Source organism: Rhodofomes roseus (genome assembly GCF_022264815.1).
Source record: "Rhodofomes roseus strain CIRM-BRFM 1785 chromosome Unknown C8Q71scaffold_11, whole genome shotgun sequence".
Lineage (NCBI taxonomy): Eukaryota > Fungi > Basidiomycota > Agaricomycetes > Polyporales > Fomitopsidaceae > Rhodofomes > Rhodofomes roseus.
The window spans coordinates 808,739-828,446 of NW_025952967.1; the positions used below are offsets into that span (position 1 = coordinate 808,739).

The 19,708-nt window shown below is 57.5% G+C and overlaps 7 protein-coding genes across 7 annotated transcripts; 4 read left to right on the top strand and 3 right to left on the bottom strand.

Annotated features, from left to right (window-relative positions):
- Nucleotides 1-346: 346 nt before the first annotated feature.
- C8Q71DRAFT_761776 (uncharacterized protein) lies at nt 347-1,823 on the top strand. The gene is made up of 3 exons (XM_047923890.1): nt 347-815; nt 879-1,008; nt 1,068-1,823. The coding sequence occupies exons 1-3, from the start codon at nt 511-513 to the stop codon at nt 1,539-1,541; spliced, it is 909 nt and encodes a 302-aa protein (XP_047778592.1). The 5' UTR covers nt 347-510; the 3' UTR covers nt 1,542-1,823.
- A 3,000-nt stretch (nt 1,824-4,823) lies between these two features.
- C8Q71DRAFT_858296 (uncharacterized protein) lies at nt 4,824-6,679 on the top strand (the record flags this gene model as incomplete). The annotated part of the gene is made up of 4 exons (XM_047927503.1): nt 4,824-4,884; nt 4,938-5,264; nt 5,322-6,037; nt 6,089-6,679. 4 exons carry the CDS (start codon nt 4,824-4,826, stop codon nt 6,677-6,679), a joined length of 1,695 nt encoding a protein of 564 aa, XP_047778593.1.
- A 486-nt stretch (nt 6,680-7,165) lies between these two features.
- On the bottom strand, nt 7,166-9,834 carry C8Q71DRAFT_761784 (arginyl-tRNA synthetase). The gene is made up of 5 exons (XM_047923891.1): nt 9,245-9,834; nt 8,703-9,032; nt 8,234-8,645; nt 7,800-8,175; nt 7,166-7,748 (listed from the first exon to the last, which is right to left on the bottom strand). Exons 1-5 carry the CDS (start codon nt 9,500-9,502, stop codon nt 7,319-7,321), a joined length of 1,806 nt encoding a protein of 601 aa, XP_047778594.1. The 5' UTR covers nt 9,503-9,834; the 3' UTR covers nt 7,166-7,318.
- Nucleotides 9,835-9,929: 95 nt separating this feature from the next.
- On the bottom strand, nt 9,930-11,996 carry C8Q71DRAFT_761786 (myo-inositol oxygenase). The gene is made up of 9 exons (XM_047923892.1): nt 11,585-11,996; nt 11,378-11,515; nt 11,253-11,321; nt 11,138-11,193; nt 10,956-11,086; nt 10,868-10,889; nt 10,638-10,799; nt 10,504-10,583; nt 9,930-10,445 (listed from the first exon to the last, which is right to left on the bottom strand). The coding sequence occupies exons 1-9, from the start codon at nt 11,637-11,639 to the stop codon at nt 10,259-10,261; spliced, it is 900 nt and encodes a 299-aa protein (XP_047778595.1). The 5' UTR covers nt 11,640-11,996; the 3' UTR covers nt 9,930-10,258.
- A 2,334-nt stretch (nt 11,997-14,330) lies between these two features.
- C8Q71DRAFT_761791 (uncharacterized protein) lies at nt 14,331-15,412 on the top strand. Its single transcript, XM_047923893.1, has 3 exons — nt 14,331-14,772; nt 14,831-15,084; nt 15,155-15,412. The coding sequence occupies exons 1-2, from the start codon at nt 14,417-14,419 to the stop codon at nt 15,012-15,014; spliced, it is 540 nt and encodes a 179-aa protein (XP_047778596.1). The 5' UTR covers nt 14,331-14,416; the 3' UTR covers nt 15,015-15,084; nt 15,155-15,412.
- A 146-nt stretch (nt 15,413-15,558) lies between these two features.
- C8Q71DRAFT_708718 (LmbE-like protein) lies at nt 15,559-18,030 on the bottom strand (the record flags this gene model as incomplete). Its single annotated transcript, XM_047920637.1, has 4 exons — nt 15,559-15,747; nt 15,874-16,116; nt 16,179-16,269; nt 17,660-18,030. 4 exons carry the CDS (start codon nt 18,028-18,030, stop codon nt 15,559-15,561), a joined length of 894 nt encoding a protein of 297 aa, XP_047778597.1.
- Nucleotides 18,031-18,711: 681 nt separating this feature from the next.
- C8Q71DRAFT_797096 (uncharacterized protein) lies at nt 18,712-19,566 on the top strand (the record flags this gene model as incomplete). The annotated part of the gene is made up of 5 exons (XM_047925721.1): nt 18,712-18,721; nt 18,742-18,907; nt 18,970-19,384; nt 19,441-19,492; nt 19,541-19,566. 5 exons carry the CDS (start codon nt 18,712-18,714, stop codon nt 19,564-19,566), a joined length of 669 nt encoding a protein of 222 aa, XP_047778598.1.
- Between the last annotated feature and the right edge of the window lie 142 nt (nt 19,567-19,708).

A 19,708-nucleotide genomic window follows, 5' to 3' on the forward strand; every position in this document is an offset into this window, starting at 1 on the left:
GCATATGCCATGCAGCTACATGACAGACTGCGGTGACGGTGTGCACTGGCGAGCACTTGAAGGTCGCAAAACTTTATGTAAGTAACTGAAACGGCGCCGCCTCACGGCGAGCTAAAATTCAGGGGAACGTCTCAAGGATCACATCGCGTTAGTGCGTGTCTGACTTGTCGTATTTCTCAGACTCGTGCAGCTTGTAAGCGTATGTATTTCCTACGGTACGTTGACAGTATGAGGAACAATGTTGTGTGGCAGTGGACCGGGGGCGGTGATGCGCAAGAACCTCGGCCGCGAGCCTCGTGCCCTGCCCCGATCGATCGGGGAAAGCGCACGATGGCGGCTGGCCTGCCCTCGATCGCCAAGGAAACTCGCACGCCCAATTATCGGGCCACAGCCAGCCGATGGCGTGCATCGCCTTCACTGACTCCTTTCCTACGTATTTCAAGCTGAGAGGCGGGCCCCTCCCTCTTCGTTTTCGCATCTTCCTCAGAGGTCCTACTTGCTCTTGAATCAATGTCCCCTGTTTCACCACACGTGCCCTCGCAGAAACGCAGCCTGCAGACGCTCTATCCTCGCAAGGGGAGTGGCGGCCATAGCAGCGGCGGGGGCAAGTCCGGAGGCAAGTCCGGAGAAGGCGGGGGCGGCAGTAGCAGCACAGGCACCACGAAAAGCGTGCCCATATCCGGGTCGACCGGCGGGCGCACAAACGCTCAGGCGTATGGCTCTGGTGGCATCGCTGCGTCAACGATACCTTCGGGTCAGCTATTCGCTGGACGATCGTTGGGTGGAGGCACCCGGAATCAAGTATTTGGGTCACGGTAAGCAGTCGTTACGTTTATAGAAGCTTCACCCGAGCTTACGGAATACCTGATATCTTTTAGGGTATACGGAAGCGGATATCCTGGGCTCGGGGCAGGCTCCGTGGCAGGACGAGGGTTCCCATTCCTCTTTTGGCCAGTCGTCTGGGGAGCCTATCCGGGATTCGGTGCACATTACTTGCACAGCGGCGAGGTGAGACTCAGCCTACTCAACGCAGCTGGGAGTTTGCTCATCACTCTACCGTCCCGTAGTATGGTCGGCCTGACAACACGAGTCGTCCAGGCGGCGCACTCGTGGACGCGACCTTCTCCTCGAACAGCACGAACAGCACCTTCTTCATCGTCGGCGACAACAGCACCGTCGCCTCCCTTATCGACTCCATCTCCGGCAACTGCACGCTCGCCAGCAACTCGTCGACAACGCCATCGCCGTATAACGCGACGAGTTCCGAGCCGAAGCCAGAGCAGGCGGTCCAGTACTATCGCGCGAGCTCGGTGGCGCTCCTCCTGGACGGCTACAACAACACCGTGGCCCTCGGGAACGACACGAACGCCACCGCGGTGCCGCTCCCGAGCTGGGTGGACATGACCCTCCTCAACTGTTTGAACGACACGATCGCGCAGGCGGCGCCGTTGTTCTCCGGTGCGCAGGGCCGGCTATATGCGCCCAACTTTGGAGGACTGGTCGCACTGGTGTTCGTCATATGGCGGCTTTTCAGGATCTGAGGGCTATTGGCTTCGAAATGCTACTACAGACGCTAATGACGATGGACTTTATTCCGCAGACGGGTTGAGGGGCAGTTCAGGATACCACTATTGAGGAAGATACCCATTTTATGTAGGGCCGGCGGCCCGTATGTTCCAATATGCTGATGACATACTAGTAATGTGCAACGCGCGATCAGAACACACGGCGTGTTCCTTCAGTACAGTAATTGAACAAGAAGGGTTTTGCGCAAGTTCTGTTGGACGGTGGTCTGCCGCCGAGTCACAGTCAGCCACCGACGCACCTCGTCGTCGCGCGGCCGATGCTCCTTCCATTTTGGCAAGAGGGCTTCCGTTTCGAGGACTTGATTCTAGACCACTAGGTACCTGTTGGTAGCGGCTCCGAGACGGACAGCCGCCGAGCGATGGACAACGTCGAAGGCTCCACCCTCCATTCATTCAGGGTGACAGCACGAGAGGCAGAACAGTCTGTACAGAAACAGAGAGACTCCCGCCCGCGAGATCGTCAGCCACGAACACGCCTTCCACGTCCGGCAGGAGGCTTGCCGCTTCGAGAAGCGGATCGTCGCTCGACACCTGTCATCGTTAGCCACCGATCGCCCACCTCGTCTGTCGGCCCGCCCCGGCTCTTTGCCATCAGCCAGCTTGATCGCGGCGGCGGTGTGCCGTATAAAAGAGCAGCGTTCCACGTCGGTGTCGACCCCCGCCTCTCTCCTCTCTCCGTCATGATCATGGCCTGACGTCGCGCCGCACGCGCATACATCCCGTGGACTCGAAGGTCGCCACAGCCTTCGCGTGTCGGAGCATGTTGCCTCTGAAGTGAAGGCCTTCCGACCGTCGGCACCAGACCGGCCAACCAGAACTTGGACAGCGCATATCCGCCGCGGCTGCGCGGACGATGCGAGATTCGAACAACACGACGGTGCGTGTTGACTCTGTTTCAACGGTTTCTACGCAATGCTGCTTGATGGTTTCCGCGCGCAATGGCACGTCGGTGGAACTTGACGACAACGGCCGTTGGGCGTCGGACATAGAAGGTCACGGTGGTCTTCGGAAGGGCATTCGACGACTCAGGACACGACCAACTCGATGGGAAGGATGGGTGGTGAGGGTGCTCTAGGCCGAATATCGCAGCAGTACATCCGGCCCGGACCGCGATGGATCCGAAGGGAAGCCTCGTTGTCGAGCGGGGCGAGTTCCTATTAATGTGACGGCGAGCAAGACGAATCAGCACAGTCCACTGCGAGGAGAGTATGATCTATGACAAATCGCGGAGCCAGCCACGAAGCACACCAGCTGAACGAAAGTCGCTCGCATCCGGCGACAGCAAACAAGAGGCAGACCATCTTGTGACTGAATCCCGGTGCGGTCTAGGTATCCGCCTGCTTCTAGCCAGCGGCCGTGCCGTCTAGTAGCGGTGCTTTAGCCGCGAAGAACCCTATAGACCTAAAGAGGCAGGCAAGATAACGGATGCGGAAGGTCAGCCCCGTCGCTCCCGGAAGAAGACCTGCAACACAGCCACTTTGTACTTTGGACCTTCTGCGGATACGCCTGACCTTCTGCGGATACGCCTGCGCAACGTCTGTTCGGGGGATATTCCATCTGATGACGGGATAACATCCTCCGGGGGCTTCGCCTTATCGTGGCGCGTCAGCTACTCGTCGAAGATTCGGGGGACGTCCGGAAGGCCTGCAGTCTTTTGGAGGGCGTGCCGAAAGCAGCCGCAATGAGCCTATAGCAGCAAGGCAAGTCCACGGGCTCCGAGCATGGTGAACATAGCATGGAGGGCAACCTCAGTTGGCATTTAGGTTCGGAATGTTACCGCAGCTCGGTCTGATAACGCGAGCGAAGACAGAGGCAAAGGATACCCTTAGGCGGGTGGGACATTCTAGCACCCAAATATCCCGCCACAAAGTGCGGCGTAGTCGGTAGGCCAGGGCGCAGTCCATGAAACGGGTTTCACGTCGGCCTTAGAGACGTCCTCCGTTGTGGCGACCCCGATTCCCAGTCGAATTCTGTCCCGCGGAGGAGTTGCTTCGAGCTCGGCGCACGAGCTAGTCCCAGGCCCGTTCAACAAGAGTCGCCTTTCCTGGACAACCAAGGCTTTCGGTTGCGAGGCGACGGCGCGGGCCCACGCCCACGGCCTCGGGCCGGCCACGTGGAGGGGTCGCTTCTTTCATTGATTTCTTTCGTTCCGGCGCGGGCGGGGCAGCGATTGGCTGGCCGCGTGCGCTCGGTGCAGCCTTGGTGCAGCCCCAATGCAGCCCACAAGGGCGAAATCGCAGCGAAAATCGGAGCCTGCCGGATGTTGGGATGCAGAGATGGGACCAAGAGCGGTGCCATTGGCTTGCGCAAGGCACATCGCAGCCAGTGAGGGTTCACTGTGCAAGCCCTCGTAGTGATAGGCTGCGGTGGATGACACGGCGGGCGGCGCCGCGTCGCCCGAGGCAGACTCAGATCATCGCAGTGCTCTGCGCTGGGAAGGTGGCAGACGGAACATCCCTGTAAGCCGGCGGCTTGTCAGCAAGCTACAGTGGCGGAGGAGGTATGAACTCATCATTCCTGATACCTGTTCTGCTGATTTGCATGCCTCGCTGCGCTTCAGCCTGACAGCTCGGGCGCACGATCCCGCTACGACTCGGAGTCCAGTTGGGATCAGACTTGCTGAAGAGACCGATGGCGGCATGACGAGTACCTGGCATGAATTTGGGGGATGCGAGCGTTCCTCGCCCACATGCGCGCGGGCTAGCCGTGTATGGCCAGCTCACAAACGAACGTCCCGTTTGGGTACAATGCAGCGGATGCATTTGGGCGTCCCTTCGATTTCGAAGATCTAGAGGCGTAGGACCCCGGAAGCCGCTTTGCCAGCGGGGGTGTCGCAGCGGATGCAGATATTGGTGAGCTCTGTTCCTTGTCGCCCGTGAAGTTGTGGTGGGATGTGCCCGGCCTCTGCTGTCCAGCGATGTGCTTTGGAGCGAGGAGGGCGGATAGATCGCGTTCGGAGGGTGGCGGGACCACGCGATGAGGCGCCCGATGAGATGGGAGATCGCGTGGCGTCGGTCGCGTGGGACTGGCCCTGGGAACGTCTTCCGCGAGACGCGCCGGATGGACGTGATAGGCCCTGGACGGGCCAGCCGTATAAAGCGCGAGAACAATAACGGCCTCTTCGCCGAGCCCGCCCTTCCCCCCGCCTCCTTCTCTCTTATTGTATCCCTACCCGCGCCACTGACGCTCCCCGCCCAGTCTCTATCTTCCATCATACCTTTTGTAGCATAGGCAAACATGCCTGTATCACGCGTCAATCTCCGCGACGGTGCTCGAAGACGGTCATCTCTGGCTGCAGGTGCGTCCCATTGTCGATCGGATCGCCGTAGCTAGCTCACGCCCTCGTGCTAGGTATCCCGTACTTTAAGCCTGGACGGAACGCGTCTCCGGAGTTGTCCTCGCCGAACGTGACCTTCGCGCCCAATGTCACCCCAATCACCTACAACATCGAAGACGACCTCTTCGACGGGATCTTGCCGCCTGTATCGCCCTCAACGCTGTTCCCTCCCAGCCAATCGCCACCCCCTGAAAGCAAGCGCACATCTGGCAAGCGCCGCTCGTTGGGCCATATCCCCCGACCGCCGAATGCGTTCATGCTCTTCCGAGCCGACTTCGTGCGTAAGAAGCATATCCCGGGTTCAATCGAGACAAGCCACATCTCGCTCTCGAAAATCATCGGTCAGTAGTCGCCTCATCGCTCACTCTCATTCATCTGACGCGTGTATCGCGTTTCAGGTAACGTCTGGCGAGAACTTCCTTATGAGGACAAGCAATACTGGGTTCTAGAGGCCAAGAGGGCGAAGGCCGAGCACAAGCTGCAGTACCCGAACTACAAGTTCAGGCCCATCCACAACAAGGACAAGAAGAAAGCACGCGACGCCAAGAAACCGCCTGTGCCCACCCCGGTGTCCGAGGACATCGACCGCCGTGCTGGCGCCGTTGCGCAGATGATGCTTGGCGGGAAGAAGGGCGAGGAGCTCGCCAGCGCTGTGCGCGCGTGGGAGGCGCGGAATACTAATGCGCCAGACATTTCTTTCGGCCACGCCGACCCGGCTGGGATTCCCCTGTTCAACCCAATGCCTCTCTACGCTGGTCACCGTCGCTCGTCGTCTGTGCCACTCCCTCCGTACACCCAGATTGCCGTCCCGTCCATCCCGTTCCTCGTCAACTCGTACGCCGGCGGCTCCCGCGCGCCCTCCCCCGTTGGCCACATCTCGGGCATTTCCCGCGGCTTCCTTGGCCAGCGTCGCTCGTCCAGCGTCCAGCCAGTCGCATCACAATCGTGGGCCTTCTCCGACGCTGTGTGGGACCAACCCCAGCAGCTCCAGTCGTACTCGCTGCATCAGGTCCCGTCGCCGCTCCCTGAGCCCGATCACTCGCTCTTCCAGAGCGAGTACCTGACGCAGGGTTCGAACGTTCTCTCTGGCCAGGCTGCCCAGAAGGACTTCTCGGTACGTAGCCGTCTGCTTCCCCCGACTTCGCGCAGCTCACCTGTCCCGCAGAACTACGCCCTCAACCACAGCCACCACGCCGAAGTCTCCCCCCTCGAGGGCATTCCGCCGATCTCGACCGACTTCTCCCAGTCTGCGATGTCGTACTCTGCGTCGACCGCGGGCGAGCTGTACTCCGCGACGACCTACTCCACTGCGCCTTCGCCCGTCTCCGCCTACCCCTGCGGAGACTACTCTCAGGACTCGTACGTCAGCGCGGGCGTCGACCCGCTCGACCAAGCGCCATGGCCGCCGAGCGGGTCGAGCTCCACGTTCTCGGGCTCTCCGGCGCTCACGGACCACTCGCTCGCGGACGGCGTCGTCGCGCCCCAGCCGCTGCACCCGAGCCAGCACGTCCAGCTGGAGATGCAGGAGTGGTCCCAGATGGAGGCGGCCCAGGCCCAGGAGGCGATTGACCAGCAGACGGCGCAGTCGTTCGAGGAGATCGTCTCGTCCTTGGAGGCCGACCCGCAGGTGCACGCTGCGGACGGATACGACATGTTCGCCGCACAGGGCTACGCCGCCGTTGCGGCGCCGGGCGACGCGTTCCCCGCGTACGACGACATGGGCATGGGCATCAACATGGACATGGCTGGCTTCTAGACGGATCGGGCTCTTCTCGCGCACGCACACACCACCATACGGCAAGAACAAAAATGATCACGCATCGCGCTCGCATCGATCGGACTGGATTCTTGACATTACACGCACACTACAAGAGCGCACTGACCCGCGCATCGAGGATATACCACCTGTATCATAACACTTATGCACTCCCCTTCTGTAGCACTACGTCTCGTCGTCTCCGATTCTGTCTCCTGTACCTGTACGCCTGCTGATCTACCTAATACCCGCACCCCTCACATCCAGTGTAGCTTTATTGATACCTACGTGCCGCCACCTCCCCGAGGGAGGTAGCCTACTACACGGTGCACTCATCATTTGTTCTAATTGTCGTCGCATTGCTTTTTCCAGCAGCTCGTATTGCACTTGGCTTCGCGTTGTATATACACTTTGGCGATCTCGTTTCTTGGGATACTCGTACCTGGCTTTAATGCATCTCGAGGTTATCATCGAATCGGCGTGCGTGCGCGCATGCATGGATTGAAGCACGAAGGCCACCGAGAACTGGTCGATGTCCCGACTCATTCGTGAGTGCCTTGCAGGATGTCAGGACGACGATTGTCGAATCTATGCTGGCAAGATGTACAAGAATTATGACTGCATTACACACCCAACGTTCTACATATACTCCACAGGCCTCAACGTCAGAAGCCGCATCGCCGATGCTAGCACGTCTTTGGCCCGGAGGAACAGCCACATTCGTGCGCGCGCCTTCTCGATGTCCGGCTCGCCTTTGATTTTGAGGGGCGTCCAAGCCTGCGAGATCAAATGTGCGAGGCGGAACGCATAGTTTGCGATTTCGCTCGGCTCGTGCTTCTTCATCGACATCTTCACGACGAACGGCCACTGCCCGAGGTTGAGGATGAGCTCTCGACAGACAGGCTCTGTGAGCAGCTCCGTCTTGATCTCGGACATTGGCGGCAAGGGCAGTAGCTCTGGATTGTTCCGCGTTATCGACAAGATGCGGACGTGCGCGTACTGCAGGTACGGTCCGGTGTCGCCGTCAGAGGAGAGCATACGGTCCCAGTTGAATACGTAGTTGTTAATCCTACGCGAGTAAATCAGCACGCACGATCACGATGTCTAGTGGCCGACGCACCGTTTCGACGTCTGGTCCTGGATCTTGATCCCAGAAATGCCGACCTCCTGGGCGACCGCCTCTGGATCATCGATACGATTCATCTTGGCCTCATTCGTGCGCATGTGCTCGAGCATGACATTGCCTGCCTCACGGATGATATCGTCAAGGAACACAACCGTGCCCTTGCGCGTGCTCATGCCTTGCACAAGCCCGTAGTTGATATGCTCGATGTTGTCCGCCCACGGGAAGCCCATCAGCTTGAGCACCTTGATGAACTGCGCGACGTGCAAGTCCTGCTGAGACGAGATGACGTATAACATCTTGTCGAACTTGTACTTCTCGTAGCGCTCCATGGCACCGCCTATGTCGCGCGTGAGGTAGATGGATGTCCCATCTGCGCGCGCGGGGACCATGGTCAGTCACCAGCAGTAGCATGAGGTACAGAGACGAACCCTTTTTCCGAACAACGGCCTTGGCGAGCTTGTACTCCTCCAGATTCACAAGCTTCGCGCCCTCACTTTCCTCGATGAGGCCCAGCTGCTCTAGCTGGGAAAGCGCCTGGGCCTGACTCTCCTTCCCGACCTGGCTCTCACCTGTGTACACGTCGAAGTGTACATTCAGCCGCTTGTAATCTTCCTCGTACTTCTTTACCGACAATTCACGCCACATTCGCCAGTCCGCGAGCGCGGTCTCGTCGCCATCCTCCATGCGCTTGAAGAACGCAGCTGCGTCGGCCTTGACGGATGGATCCTTGTCGGCGTCGGCGTTGATCTTTACGTAGACGTCGAAGAGGTGCTTGATGGCGTCTTTCTCGAGCTCTTCTCGTGAGCCGTACTTTTCGAAACCGACGGCGATCAGGCCGAACTGAGGATGCAGGCATCAACTACATCCGTTGCGCACAGTGCGTAGAAACGAACGCACTTGTGTCCCCCAATCACCCAGATAGTTCATGGAGATGACCTCCCATCCGCACGCCTCATACAGGTTGCGAAGGAAGGCGCCGATGATGGTACTTCGCAAATGTCCGACGTGGAACTGCTTTGCAATATTTGGTGAAGAGTATTCAATGATGACGCGCTTCCCTTTTCCCAACGTGTTTGAGCCGTACTCGGACAGGCCTGACGGTGTGGCATGCGTGAGAGTGTACACTTGATCGAGGACTAGGCGGTTCATAGTTGTGGTGTTGACGGTGAAACGGATGAAGCCCTTGTCAACAAAGACTTTTTCTACCCAATCGTCGCCTGGTTGGAGCTACTCGACTAACTGTCAGCATACTAGATACCCAGGAGTGATACCACAGGGTGTTTTACTGTGCGCAATGGACGGCTCGCACAATCACTCAGCGAGGACGCATCTGAGCGAGGACGAGAAACCGCGGACGATACAGACCCACAGTCTGTACCCTATCTAACCTCCGGCCACGTCCTACACCCAATGAGACCACAGAGAACTCGGCAACTCACCTTGTCCACGACCTTTTGGCTATTCTCATCCAGCTTGCCAGGCAGCCTGAACCGACCAAGGTGTACGGTGAAGTCGTCGTCCTTCTTCCCATAGTCCACTCCTTCCAGGACCTTTTCAATGGTCAAGGCCGGTAGAGCCTCCGCGACGAGTTGTGCGATCGCTGTCCGGAACGCGTCCATGACACATCGCTCGAACTCTACGCCCGGCAACTGGGGCAGCTCCCTGTAGTGTGAGGGGATCTTGAAGCCCGTGCTCATGTCTAGCGTTGGTTTTGGGGAGGCGCGAGGGGAGCCGAGACCAGAGGATTTGCGGTGAAAGAGGTAGGAAGACGGCGACCAGGAGGGCAGGAGTCGGGTTGATGAGCGATGTTGTACAACTAATGATACAATTCGAAAGCGGATTCGTTGGAAGGACTGCACGACTGTACAGATCTCTATGATGCTGAATCTGAGTACAGCATGCGATCGATGGAAATTTTGGCGAGGAAAAGGCTGGGAAAAGGAGTAGGGTGAAATGAGTCACAAGTCGTCGAAGGAGATCGCGCGCTCTACACTCCTCGCCGAATATGGAAGGTGTACTAAAACGAGTTGATGTGGCGGCCGGCGCAATGCTGCTATCCGGACATCATACAAGAATCGCATATGAATGCCCTCGTGCAGAATTTTGACCTCATTCAATTTGTAAGACAATTTCAAACACTGCGGGAGGCATGCGACAAACTCTATATATTAGGTTACAGGAGAGCAGGTGTGATCTGTATAGCGGAAGAGTTCAGATGTCAGATATTGTACATAGGTAAGAGGTATAGCAGAGACGAGTTAACGGCGAGTAGAGGTCGAGAGGTATCAACGACAGCCCTCGACTACGATAGGTAATAAAGTACACCGCATCCCGTAGCGCACAGACGCAGGCCGAAGCTACAAGCCCAGATAGCCCGTATGCAGCAAGTCGGGCCCACGCGCCACTCAAGCTCCTGAGCAAGCGCGTCGCCGCATCCAGAGCGCGCTAGCGGCTCACCACTCGATGACCTCGGGGAAGTACTTGGCAATGAGGGCGTCGTAGTACGGCTTGACCTTCTCCGGGACAACCGGGTCATCGCTCTTGCTGTAGAGGTCATACGGGTTGAACGCCTTCACAGCGGCCAGAGCGCGCTCGTCCGAGGCGTTAGTCAGGTATGAGTACGCGCCCTCCCTGTGCCATCTGCATCCGGCAGGCGTCAGGAAGATGCATCGTGTCCGGGTGGCGCGATGTTACGTACGGGTAGAAGCTGTGGTAGCGGATCATGTACAGGGCCTCCTCCGGCAGGCTGCTCTGCTTCTTCAGCACATTGTAAAGGTACTGCATGGCGTGGTCAGGACAGGGACTGAGGACCGTGGGTATGACAGAACCTACCTCGTCATGTCCCCATGAGAGCATGACGTTCTCCAGGCCACAGTGTGGCTGGTACACGCCGTATTCGGTTGAGTAGACAGGGTCCTTGGAGTCGGGGTTGCCGGCGAAGGTGTCGGGGTAGATGTTCTTATCGGAGAATTTGCAGCCCACGACGAAGGTATCCTGCACACGAGAGGCGAGGTCCGTCAGCATTTGTCAAGGTGCGTGAGATACGGGGCTGGACCACTCACCCCGACGACGTCCCATTGACCTCTGCGGATAGAAATGAAACTCAATCAGCCCCATTAGTACTCGCACAGCGCCGATAGAAGCACGCACTCGGCGCCAAAGAAGTAGAGGAGCTTTCCGAGATCGTGCACCAGGCCCGCAAGTTGCATCCATTCGGGCTTGCCGTCCCGCCGGATGGCCTCGGCGGTCTGAAGGAGGTGCTCGATCTGAGTAACGCTCGTCTACCACGATACGTGAGTTAGGCGGTAGTGACAAGAAATAAAGGCACGTACATCGGGGTCTGAGTCGTCGACGAGCTTGTCGAGCATCTCCATGGCTTCCCAGATGCCTGTTCAGGGACGAAGCACCGTCAATCACTGAGGAACCCGGTGGAAGGCTCGGCCGTACCCATCCGTGCACGCACAGTCTTCTTGAATTCCTGGCGGACCCTGATGTTGTATTCCACGGTCTGCTTCTCTATCCAGGGTCCCAAAGCTCAGCGGAGAGAGATGGGACAGAGTGGCTATACCCACCATGCTGCTCGCGGTAAAAGTTCTTTACTCGCTCGCATGCCTCCTCGTACTGGCGGAACTGTGTCTTGTCCTTTTCGGCATCGAAGTAGGACTCCTCGTCCCACTCGGGGACGTCTTGAGCACCCTTCATCTTGTTCACTGGAGGGGGTAGGCGCAAAGGTGAGATAAAGAGTGCGCTGCGGTGCAACGCGTGCAGTGCATACGGACCTTCATCGACAGCATCGGAGATGACATCGAGAGCGCGACCGTCGACGACGTGCATGGCGTTTGAACGATGAGTAGTAGAGAAGAGTTGGAGTGAAACTTGAGAACTTGAGACCTGAGGGCGGTGATGCTGAGACAGATGAACGACGCGCGAGGTTATATACGTGTGGCTGAGTGGCGAAGGCAAGCACGGCACTAGAATTGTCAAACCGCCAGATTGATCGGCGGGGCAAGATTGTCCTTAACGAGCAATGATCGAAGCGCTGGACAGATGCCGGGCAGACGACTCGGATGGCGCTGGCTTGGGGAGGAGTACCGCCCTACGATACTTCTTATACCTTCCATGGCAGGAGAGTTACAGCGCAGGCCGTTCGACCAGTCGGACAATCCGAACGGCGGGCCTCGTTGCACGCTGCGAAACGCGCTCTGATAAGCCGGTCACGGGGATCCAGTGGCGACCCCGCTGGCGCCCGGTCCGAGGCCCGCGGTTGATCCCAGCCTTCCCACTATGGCAGCCGTCCAGGATGCAGCCCCCGCAAACGAACCGCCTGCGGGGCAGCTGCACTCTCTCAGATGCACCCCGCAGGGTCACGCATCAATTGACTAAGGTCGCCAGCAACACGGGGATCCGGTCCGACGCGCCAGGATACCTCTTGCCGGCGGTTCTCGCCCTCGTTGCCAAATGCTTCGCACCTGGGGAGGAGCGGGGTGATGACCTTCGGTGACCGCGCGTCCTGCTCTTACCCCAAAGGAACATATGTTTTGCAGTTCAACAGCCAAGACCACTGCGGTCATTCGGACCGATGGGCGACGACCCGTAAATCACGGCAGGGTGCCTGTATGGAGCACTAATTCGAACATCAATGAGTAGATCAGTATACTGCGTGCAGCGGAAACACAGAGTGAAAACTCGAAGTGTGAGTTCGGACGGTTCAACGTAGTCAATGAATATTGTATGTGTGGGTACCATACGTCAAACGGTGTACACTCGAGAGTCGTGATATTCGGGCTCCCGCAGTAAGGAGCCAGTGGTCAGCATAAGGACGCAGATCAGGCTGCAAACAATCCTCTGGCGCGATGGAGATACTTAATTAAAGGGTCCGCACGTTCCTAGTGATCCTATGGTAAAGCTACAGCGCACGAAACGCGTGCAGCGCAACGACAGCTGACGAGGTGAATATTGACCTCGCGAAAGTACGTGAGGCTGCCAGTGCATCCTCGGCGAGCAGAGATCGACAAACACCGCTGACGCGAAAGAACGATAGTCATAAGGTGCGCGGCAAGCGCAAGTTCCTCAAGAGAGTGGCTTCCGTCCCGTTAACGAGGTGTGCCATGCACCTGGACTAAGTGCCGTCAGAGCTAAAGTACCAGTATACGACGCCAGATGATGTACCCGCCGCAAGTGTCTTCCTTGGATTCTAGAGCATGGCTGTCCGATCATTCGCCCCAGAGTTACGATAGGGTGTTGGGCAGCCTTTAGACGTCAGGATGGTCGAACACTGTCAGCTGCACGGTCCCGAGGTGGCTATATGATCACTCACCTGTAAACGGTCACCGGAGGGACGATGACCAAAGCCGGCGCTGTTTCAGCAGCAATGTATGATGTTTTAGCGTTCTCACCCCGCAGGCACACCGCTGCGGGGAAATAGGGAAGCAGTGGGGAACCACGGAGGTGAGATCGTCGGACGTTTTCGTGCTGCTAGCTATACCTGTGCCGGCGACGATGTTTCTGCTTCCCGCCGCACCGCAGAGATATATCTATGGAATGTCAAATCATGAGCAAGGTGTCGAAAATCTACACAAGGAGAAAAACGGCTCACAAGACGGCTCATATGACATCCAATCAGTGAATTCTCTGTGGTATCAGCTGGTTATCACGAACCACAAGACGGCCCAGACCCACTCAGAGTGGGACAGCTGCAGCCATATATGTTGTAGCACCGGAGGTCACGGCGCACCACCAGTCGGAGAGAGAAATAGGATGTTCGGGTCCGATGGCAAAGCATCCCTCTGAGATGTGGTAGACATGTAATTGAGGACTACTGACCGTGTGGAGGCGAGAACGGGGCATCCGCGCGCTGATCGTCGCGAGCCGGGTGCTGCTACTGTCAACAGTGCGATTTTGACTGCTCTTGGGCCACCCTCGGAGCCTAGATAAAAATAGCGTTGTGAATCACAAGCCGCGCAAGCCAAAGGAGACCAACGACATTGTTCCCCCGTATTTTCTGTTGAACAGGCGAGGAAGTGGTTCCTCACCAACGGACAACGATATGTTCATAGTATTCATCCCAGTTGATAGCCTCCCAGGGACATAGTACCGCACAAACTCCCAAATAAACCGCATATTTTCTGAGCGTAGAACTCGCCAGCTTCTACCCAGCCTGAGTGAATTGCGTCCTATGTGTTCGCTGAAGCCGTTCAACCATTATGCACGCCGGGACCAAACGCCATAGTAATCATGATGGCTCGTACCAGACTGCGAATAACAAGAGCCCATGGCCAACAGAGCGCTGTAAAAGGCTGTAGATCTCTGTGTTCCGACAACAATCCAAGGACTTGAAGAAGGATATTTCGCAGAGGGCCGTGACGACTCCGACGAGGTCGTCATCGTGGGCAGCCACGAAGGAGGTCCGAGTCGGAAGCGTCGGACCCGGCATCCCGGCCCGGTGATGCTGGACCAACAACGCGTCGATCACGTGCCCTAAACGCCGCCAGGCCGCCAGACGTCAGCATTTCCGCCGCAGCGGCAAGCAGCTCTCCCTCGACGACCACAACCACGACCACGACGTTCGTCACTCGCTGCCTTTCGCGAATACTGCTGCAACCTCGTCTCACATGGCTCAGCGCGAACAGCTAGCATCCACGGCACGCTTCCTGCAGTATCGGCAGCAGTACCTAGAGAAATCAGGTCACCGCGAAGCAGCGCTCCCGCCGCGCCGCATGCCCGCCGTGCCCGACCTGCGCTTCGAACAGAGCTACCTTGCGAGCATCAAGCCTTACGTGCACATTGAGCGCTCTGTCGTAGAACAACCTGTGGTAGACGAGAAGGGCAAGGGAAAGGCGGCTGAGTTGCCGGGCGAGGGCGATGGGTCCGAGGTCACGACGGAGGTCATCACCGTTCAATGGGGAAGAGTCACTTGGATCACTACGAGAGATCAAATCATCAGTCCGCTTCTGCAAGGCGCGTTGAGGTATGTTACTCCCTCTCATGCCAGTCATATTGGTCTCAACTGGCGTATGGTGGTGCAGAGGCCTTGCGGGCGTGTTCCTCACCCCACTGCTCTTTGACGCTGGAGCGAAGTTCCGTGCATGGTGGGCGAAGGGCGCATACCGTCTCGACAGACCCGCGCAGGAGGGCCACGGTGTCGGCTGGTTACGCAACTGGATCGGTAGCTTGACAGTCGCGGGCGGTCCGACTGCCCGTATGTCATGACACAAGCGACAGTGTCTGTGCCTATTCTGCAGCGGCACATCTAGATGGTTGATCTCGAGGGCGACGCGAGGTAGTCTGTTCGTCTGTTTTTGGCTCCACAGCTAAACTGAGCTAATAGGAACCGCTGATGTTACGGCAAGAGGGGGACTGCCGCGGGTTCAACGGCATCTACAGAATCATCACGCTGTTCTTCATGCACGCGCTCGTGCACTGCCGCTGACGTACGAAGATACTCCTGCGATCGAGTTGATGTTAAACGTCGAGCGCCACCACGACTTCCACATCCGTAAAGATCGTTGGCAGTCGAAGCACTCCGGTTACCCTCATCTCCGTCCGTCGTGGGCGGTTTGCCTAAAGAAGTCTCACCCTATTTATCGAGTTCCACCTTCGCAAGATCCGTGCGTAGCACCCCGCGTTACAAGGCGATTGAAATGTGCTCAACAAACAGCTCTAGTGGTCCATCTCAAATGAGGTCTTTGGCAAGCGCGCGAGGACGTCGTCATTCGAAAGGAATGAGTTTCTTCATTCTAGGCTAATCCCGCTGTTACACGGGCGCAGCGCTTTCGGGACTGCTCGGAGGCACGACCTCTACCCACTCATTGACCCACATATAGCGCGAAAACGCGACATACAACCACCTAAACCACACTAACTGCGACCGGTGCTGCATCATCGCGCGCAGCGCCGTTGCATACTCGTTTACGCCTGCCACGAACGCTGGTCCGGTCCGAACCTCCATACTGTCCACAGCGCTGCTTCCCTTCCCCGCACTCGACTGTGTCTCTTCTGCCCCGGAGGATCGCGCGAACGAGATAGGCGCCTCTGCGGGGATTAGGCGCGCGCGCAAGGTCCGCAGGACGTCGGATACAGTGAAGCTCGCTTTCAATAGGAGTGCGGCCCATGGGCCGGTGTACTTGTGCGCAAGGGGGACGGAGACGAGTGTGAACAGCCGTGGCCGGGCGAGTGTAGATGCGGTCGCGGACGATTCTGGGCTGCCGATGTCTGAGTGCAACGGGAAGGTCGAAAGCATGCGTGCGGCACCGTGCGGCAGCGAGACATGGTTCGGGTGCCCGGAGATGCCGTACTTGTCGAATGTCAGGATCTGCGGGTCGACAAAGTCGTCAGTAGGATGACGACGGGTGACGCCGGTGTGCGGTGACGCACTGTCGTGATACGGTTCTCGAGGACGTATGGCCGGACGACGTCTGCGATGGTGTCATGGTCCCATTGCGCGGTGAAGTTGTCTTGCAGGTCACTGTTATGATACATCGTGAGTTCTGTTCTACGGTGAAAGCAGCCCGGGATAACCAGATAAGCAGTGGAGAAAGTTCCTGCACAATCGCCAACTGTGCGCTTCGTAGATGACCTCGTTCACAGCGCACTTTGCATACACTTCAGGGAGTACCACCACGTCACTCTACCGTCACTGCCGAGCGGGACGAGGACGTCGTAGACAGGACAAACTTTTCGGACGAAAGACACCGAGAAGTACGTCTCAAGCATCTATCTGAAAAAGTGTCAAGTACATCCCACTTCGGCAGCAAGGATCCTACATACTGCCAGCCTACGTGAACCGAGGCAGCATCTGAAATATAGCGAAAATGGTGCGCAAAGGAGGCCGACGCGAGCTGCTCCGCCATCGCACTGCAGAAGTGGGCGCTCCGACATACATCGCTCTAGCGCCCGATACGAAAAATCATCGAACGCATGTTCCTTGACATTTGCGTGCACTCGACGAGCAGAGATATGAATGAGCTCTGATGGACTTGGGGGGCGAGTACGACGCAGGTCTTTTATATACATGGACTGCAAGATACTCTGGATGTATGTGAATACTCCACAATGCCGGCAGGTACTTGGTCCGAAAGCTCGCCTCCGAGCAGATAATCGGATGCAAGAGCAGCACGCAATGAACGGCCTGCCTTGGCATGGAGCGTATTCAGCTATGGAATCGTGGATCCTTGACGAAGCAGCATATGTGTCCGAGGCGCGCCACCTCCAACCTCGTGAATCAGAAGATAAACGCGCAAGTCAATACACATCCTGGATCTTGCTACTGCGTCCGTGGACCGGTGTGACCCTATGAATAGTCGTGCCGTGGCACCAAACTGGTCCCCTGGTGACCAGGGGCGACAAAGCAAGGGTCATGATTGAGAGTAGTCGTTTTCCAGGATTGGAAAGTCGATAGGCACCGGTCATACGCATGGACGCCTTCCCCCAGGATTATGGGCCGCAGATAATGCTAGAGCGAATGCAGAACGCGGCGAGTGTGCCCGGGATAGCGAGCGTTCATAAAGTAGAGCAGCCGCTTGCAAACCGCGCTGCAAGTGCAAAAGACATCGTCGGAGGTGGCAACGGTGTGCAAGCCAATGAGAGGGCTAGAACTTGAACATTGACCATATGTGTACGACCCCCTCCAAATATGGACGAGAGTGAGGCAGAGATGTACAGCGCAGATCAGCGCGTAGTGAGTATTACCACGCTTTGAACCTCTGTGAAAAGACATCCGATAGCAATGGGATGCGCATTGCATGCACGGTGTATGAGCTAAGAGCACGCCAACATGGCCGAGCTGTGCCCGAGGAGTAGCAGGGCTGGATCTGCCATACGTACTGAAGAAGCGTAAAAGGCACATGTGGGCTCACCTCCTATCCTCGACCCATCGACGGCTGGGGGGAACACCGAGTACGTCCAGACTTTGACCGAGCTCGTCTCGACGGACGTTCCCAAGCCCATCCGCATTTCCGACTGACAGGCAGAGCGAGAAGATCTCGGGGGAGTTCCTATCTTCCACAGAGGCGGAACCATGCGCGAAAAGGCCTAGTAGTGTCGGTGCAAAAAACATGCACTCATCGTCGGGATGCGCGGTAAGGAGCAGTACCCGAGAGCCGTCTTCCCCAGTGCTGGAGACCGGCTTTGTGAGAGCGTCAACAGCATGCCATGATGGTCGCGAGATGAGCGTGAAGGGCAACGAGAGAACTAGAACGACGAACGAGAGTGTCGGCGCGGTGGGCATGGACGCCGTGGACACAAGCGCAAGACCGGTTGGCGACAGACCGCGCGCGACAGACGCCACGTGGGCGAGGCGCGATCATGCAACAGTCACAGTGCCTGACTGGGCGCGGTTGATGGCGCTGGGCGATCTACGCTCTGATTGGCCTGTCGATAGTCGGGACGGAAATGAAACACCTCGTACAAACCTCATACTAGTAGTACTGGCACGCGACTTCCGAGCTCCCGATGCGCTGTGAACCTGGTCATACAGCTTTTGCACGTCTTCAAACCACTTGCGGTGCGCTGCCTGTGCTCGTACCGAAGACACTCCCGTAATGGCTGTCCACGACTTACCTCATCAGGAACCGTGTTGGTGCCCTGATGAACTAGTTTGCACCGCATCTGATGCTCCCGCTGTCATCCCCCGGGATCGTACAGTCAACCATCGAGATTCCGCGGGGCGAATTAAATGTCTTGAGGAGCCGCCCATCTCACTAGCCGGGGCAATGACAACGACTTGGCAGCGACCTTAGCAGCATCGTATAAGGTGCACACCGCGCGCACATATCGATGTCCTATCCCGCCCGTTTCCCTTTCTGTTCCCCAACACTTTTTTTCCTTTCCTTACCGCTCGCCATGTATATCGACACGTCCTCCATCCTTCAGACCTTCACCAGCTCGCTCATTGCCAGTGCGCTCCAGTATGGGTGGACGTCCGACGCAAACGCGACAGACTTCAGTGGTTATGGAAAAGTGGCTGACTGCAGCCTCTCTGGCTTCGTGCCCTCGTTCCCGTCGAACCAGACCCAGCTCACAATCCCGGCCAACCTCGACCCGCAGTTCATCGGGCTTGCCTTCGGTGTGCAGAACTACACATGCACGTCTAGCAACAACTTCACGTAAGCAATCGACACCACATGCAGCATTCTCTTGATGCGCGTACTGACCTAACGTGCTTCAGGAATGTGGGCGCGATCGCCGAGCTCATCGACGTCTCCTGCTACGTGCATGCCCCGTGGTTCGACACGCTCCAGGACACGCTCCTCCCCGCATGGGATGAGCTCTCGCAGTCGATGTCCATCCAGCAGGTCCTCGACTTCGTGCACTTTCTGAACCCGCCTGCGAGCCTCGCGCAGCACTACTTCGTGCCCAACCCTGTCACGCAACAGGGCCTTTCGCCGAAGTGGGACTTCACCTCAAGCGGCAAGTTCCAGGGCAACTCGGACGCGTTTATCGTCGCGAAGGGCAACGGCACGCTGCCCAGCCCGGACGACCCCAAGAAGGACGTTGCGTGGCTCGAGGTCCTCAATGTACAGGGCAAGGTGGCGGCTGAGTTGTTCCGGTTCGACACCGTTGGTGGGCAGCCGCCGTCATCTGTGAGTTCTCGAACTCAGTTGCATGTCTGGCTTGTTAAGACTGATCTTGTTACCAGTGCACATTCGGCAAGGACCCTGACATCTCGGTGAACTATGTGGGGAAATACGGTGAGTCTCCACCACCTGGCATAGCGCAATGCTGACCCGAGCGTTCAGTCTTCTATGGGGGTGACTTGAATTAGTCGCCGAAAATTCGGTTGAACACGACCTGATTTGTTGAGCATACGCACTTACGATGCACGTCATTCCTTGACACATAGTATTTATATCTGGGCTTTTGGGGACACGTCGTGCGATTAGTGTCCACAGATTCTTCATTTCCAT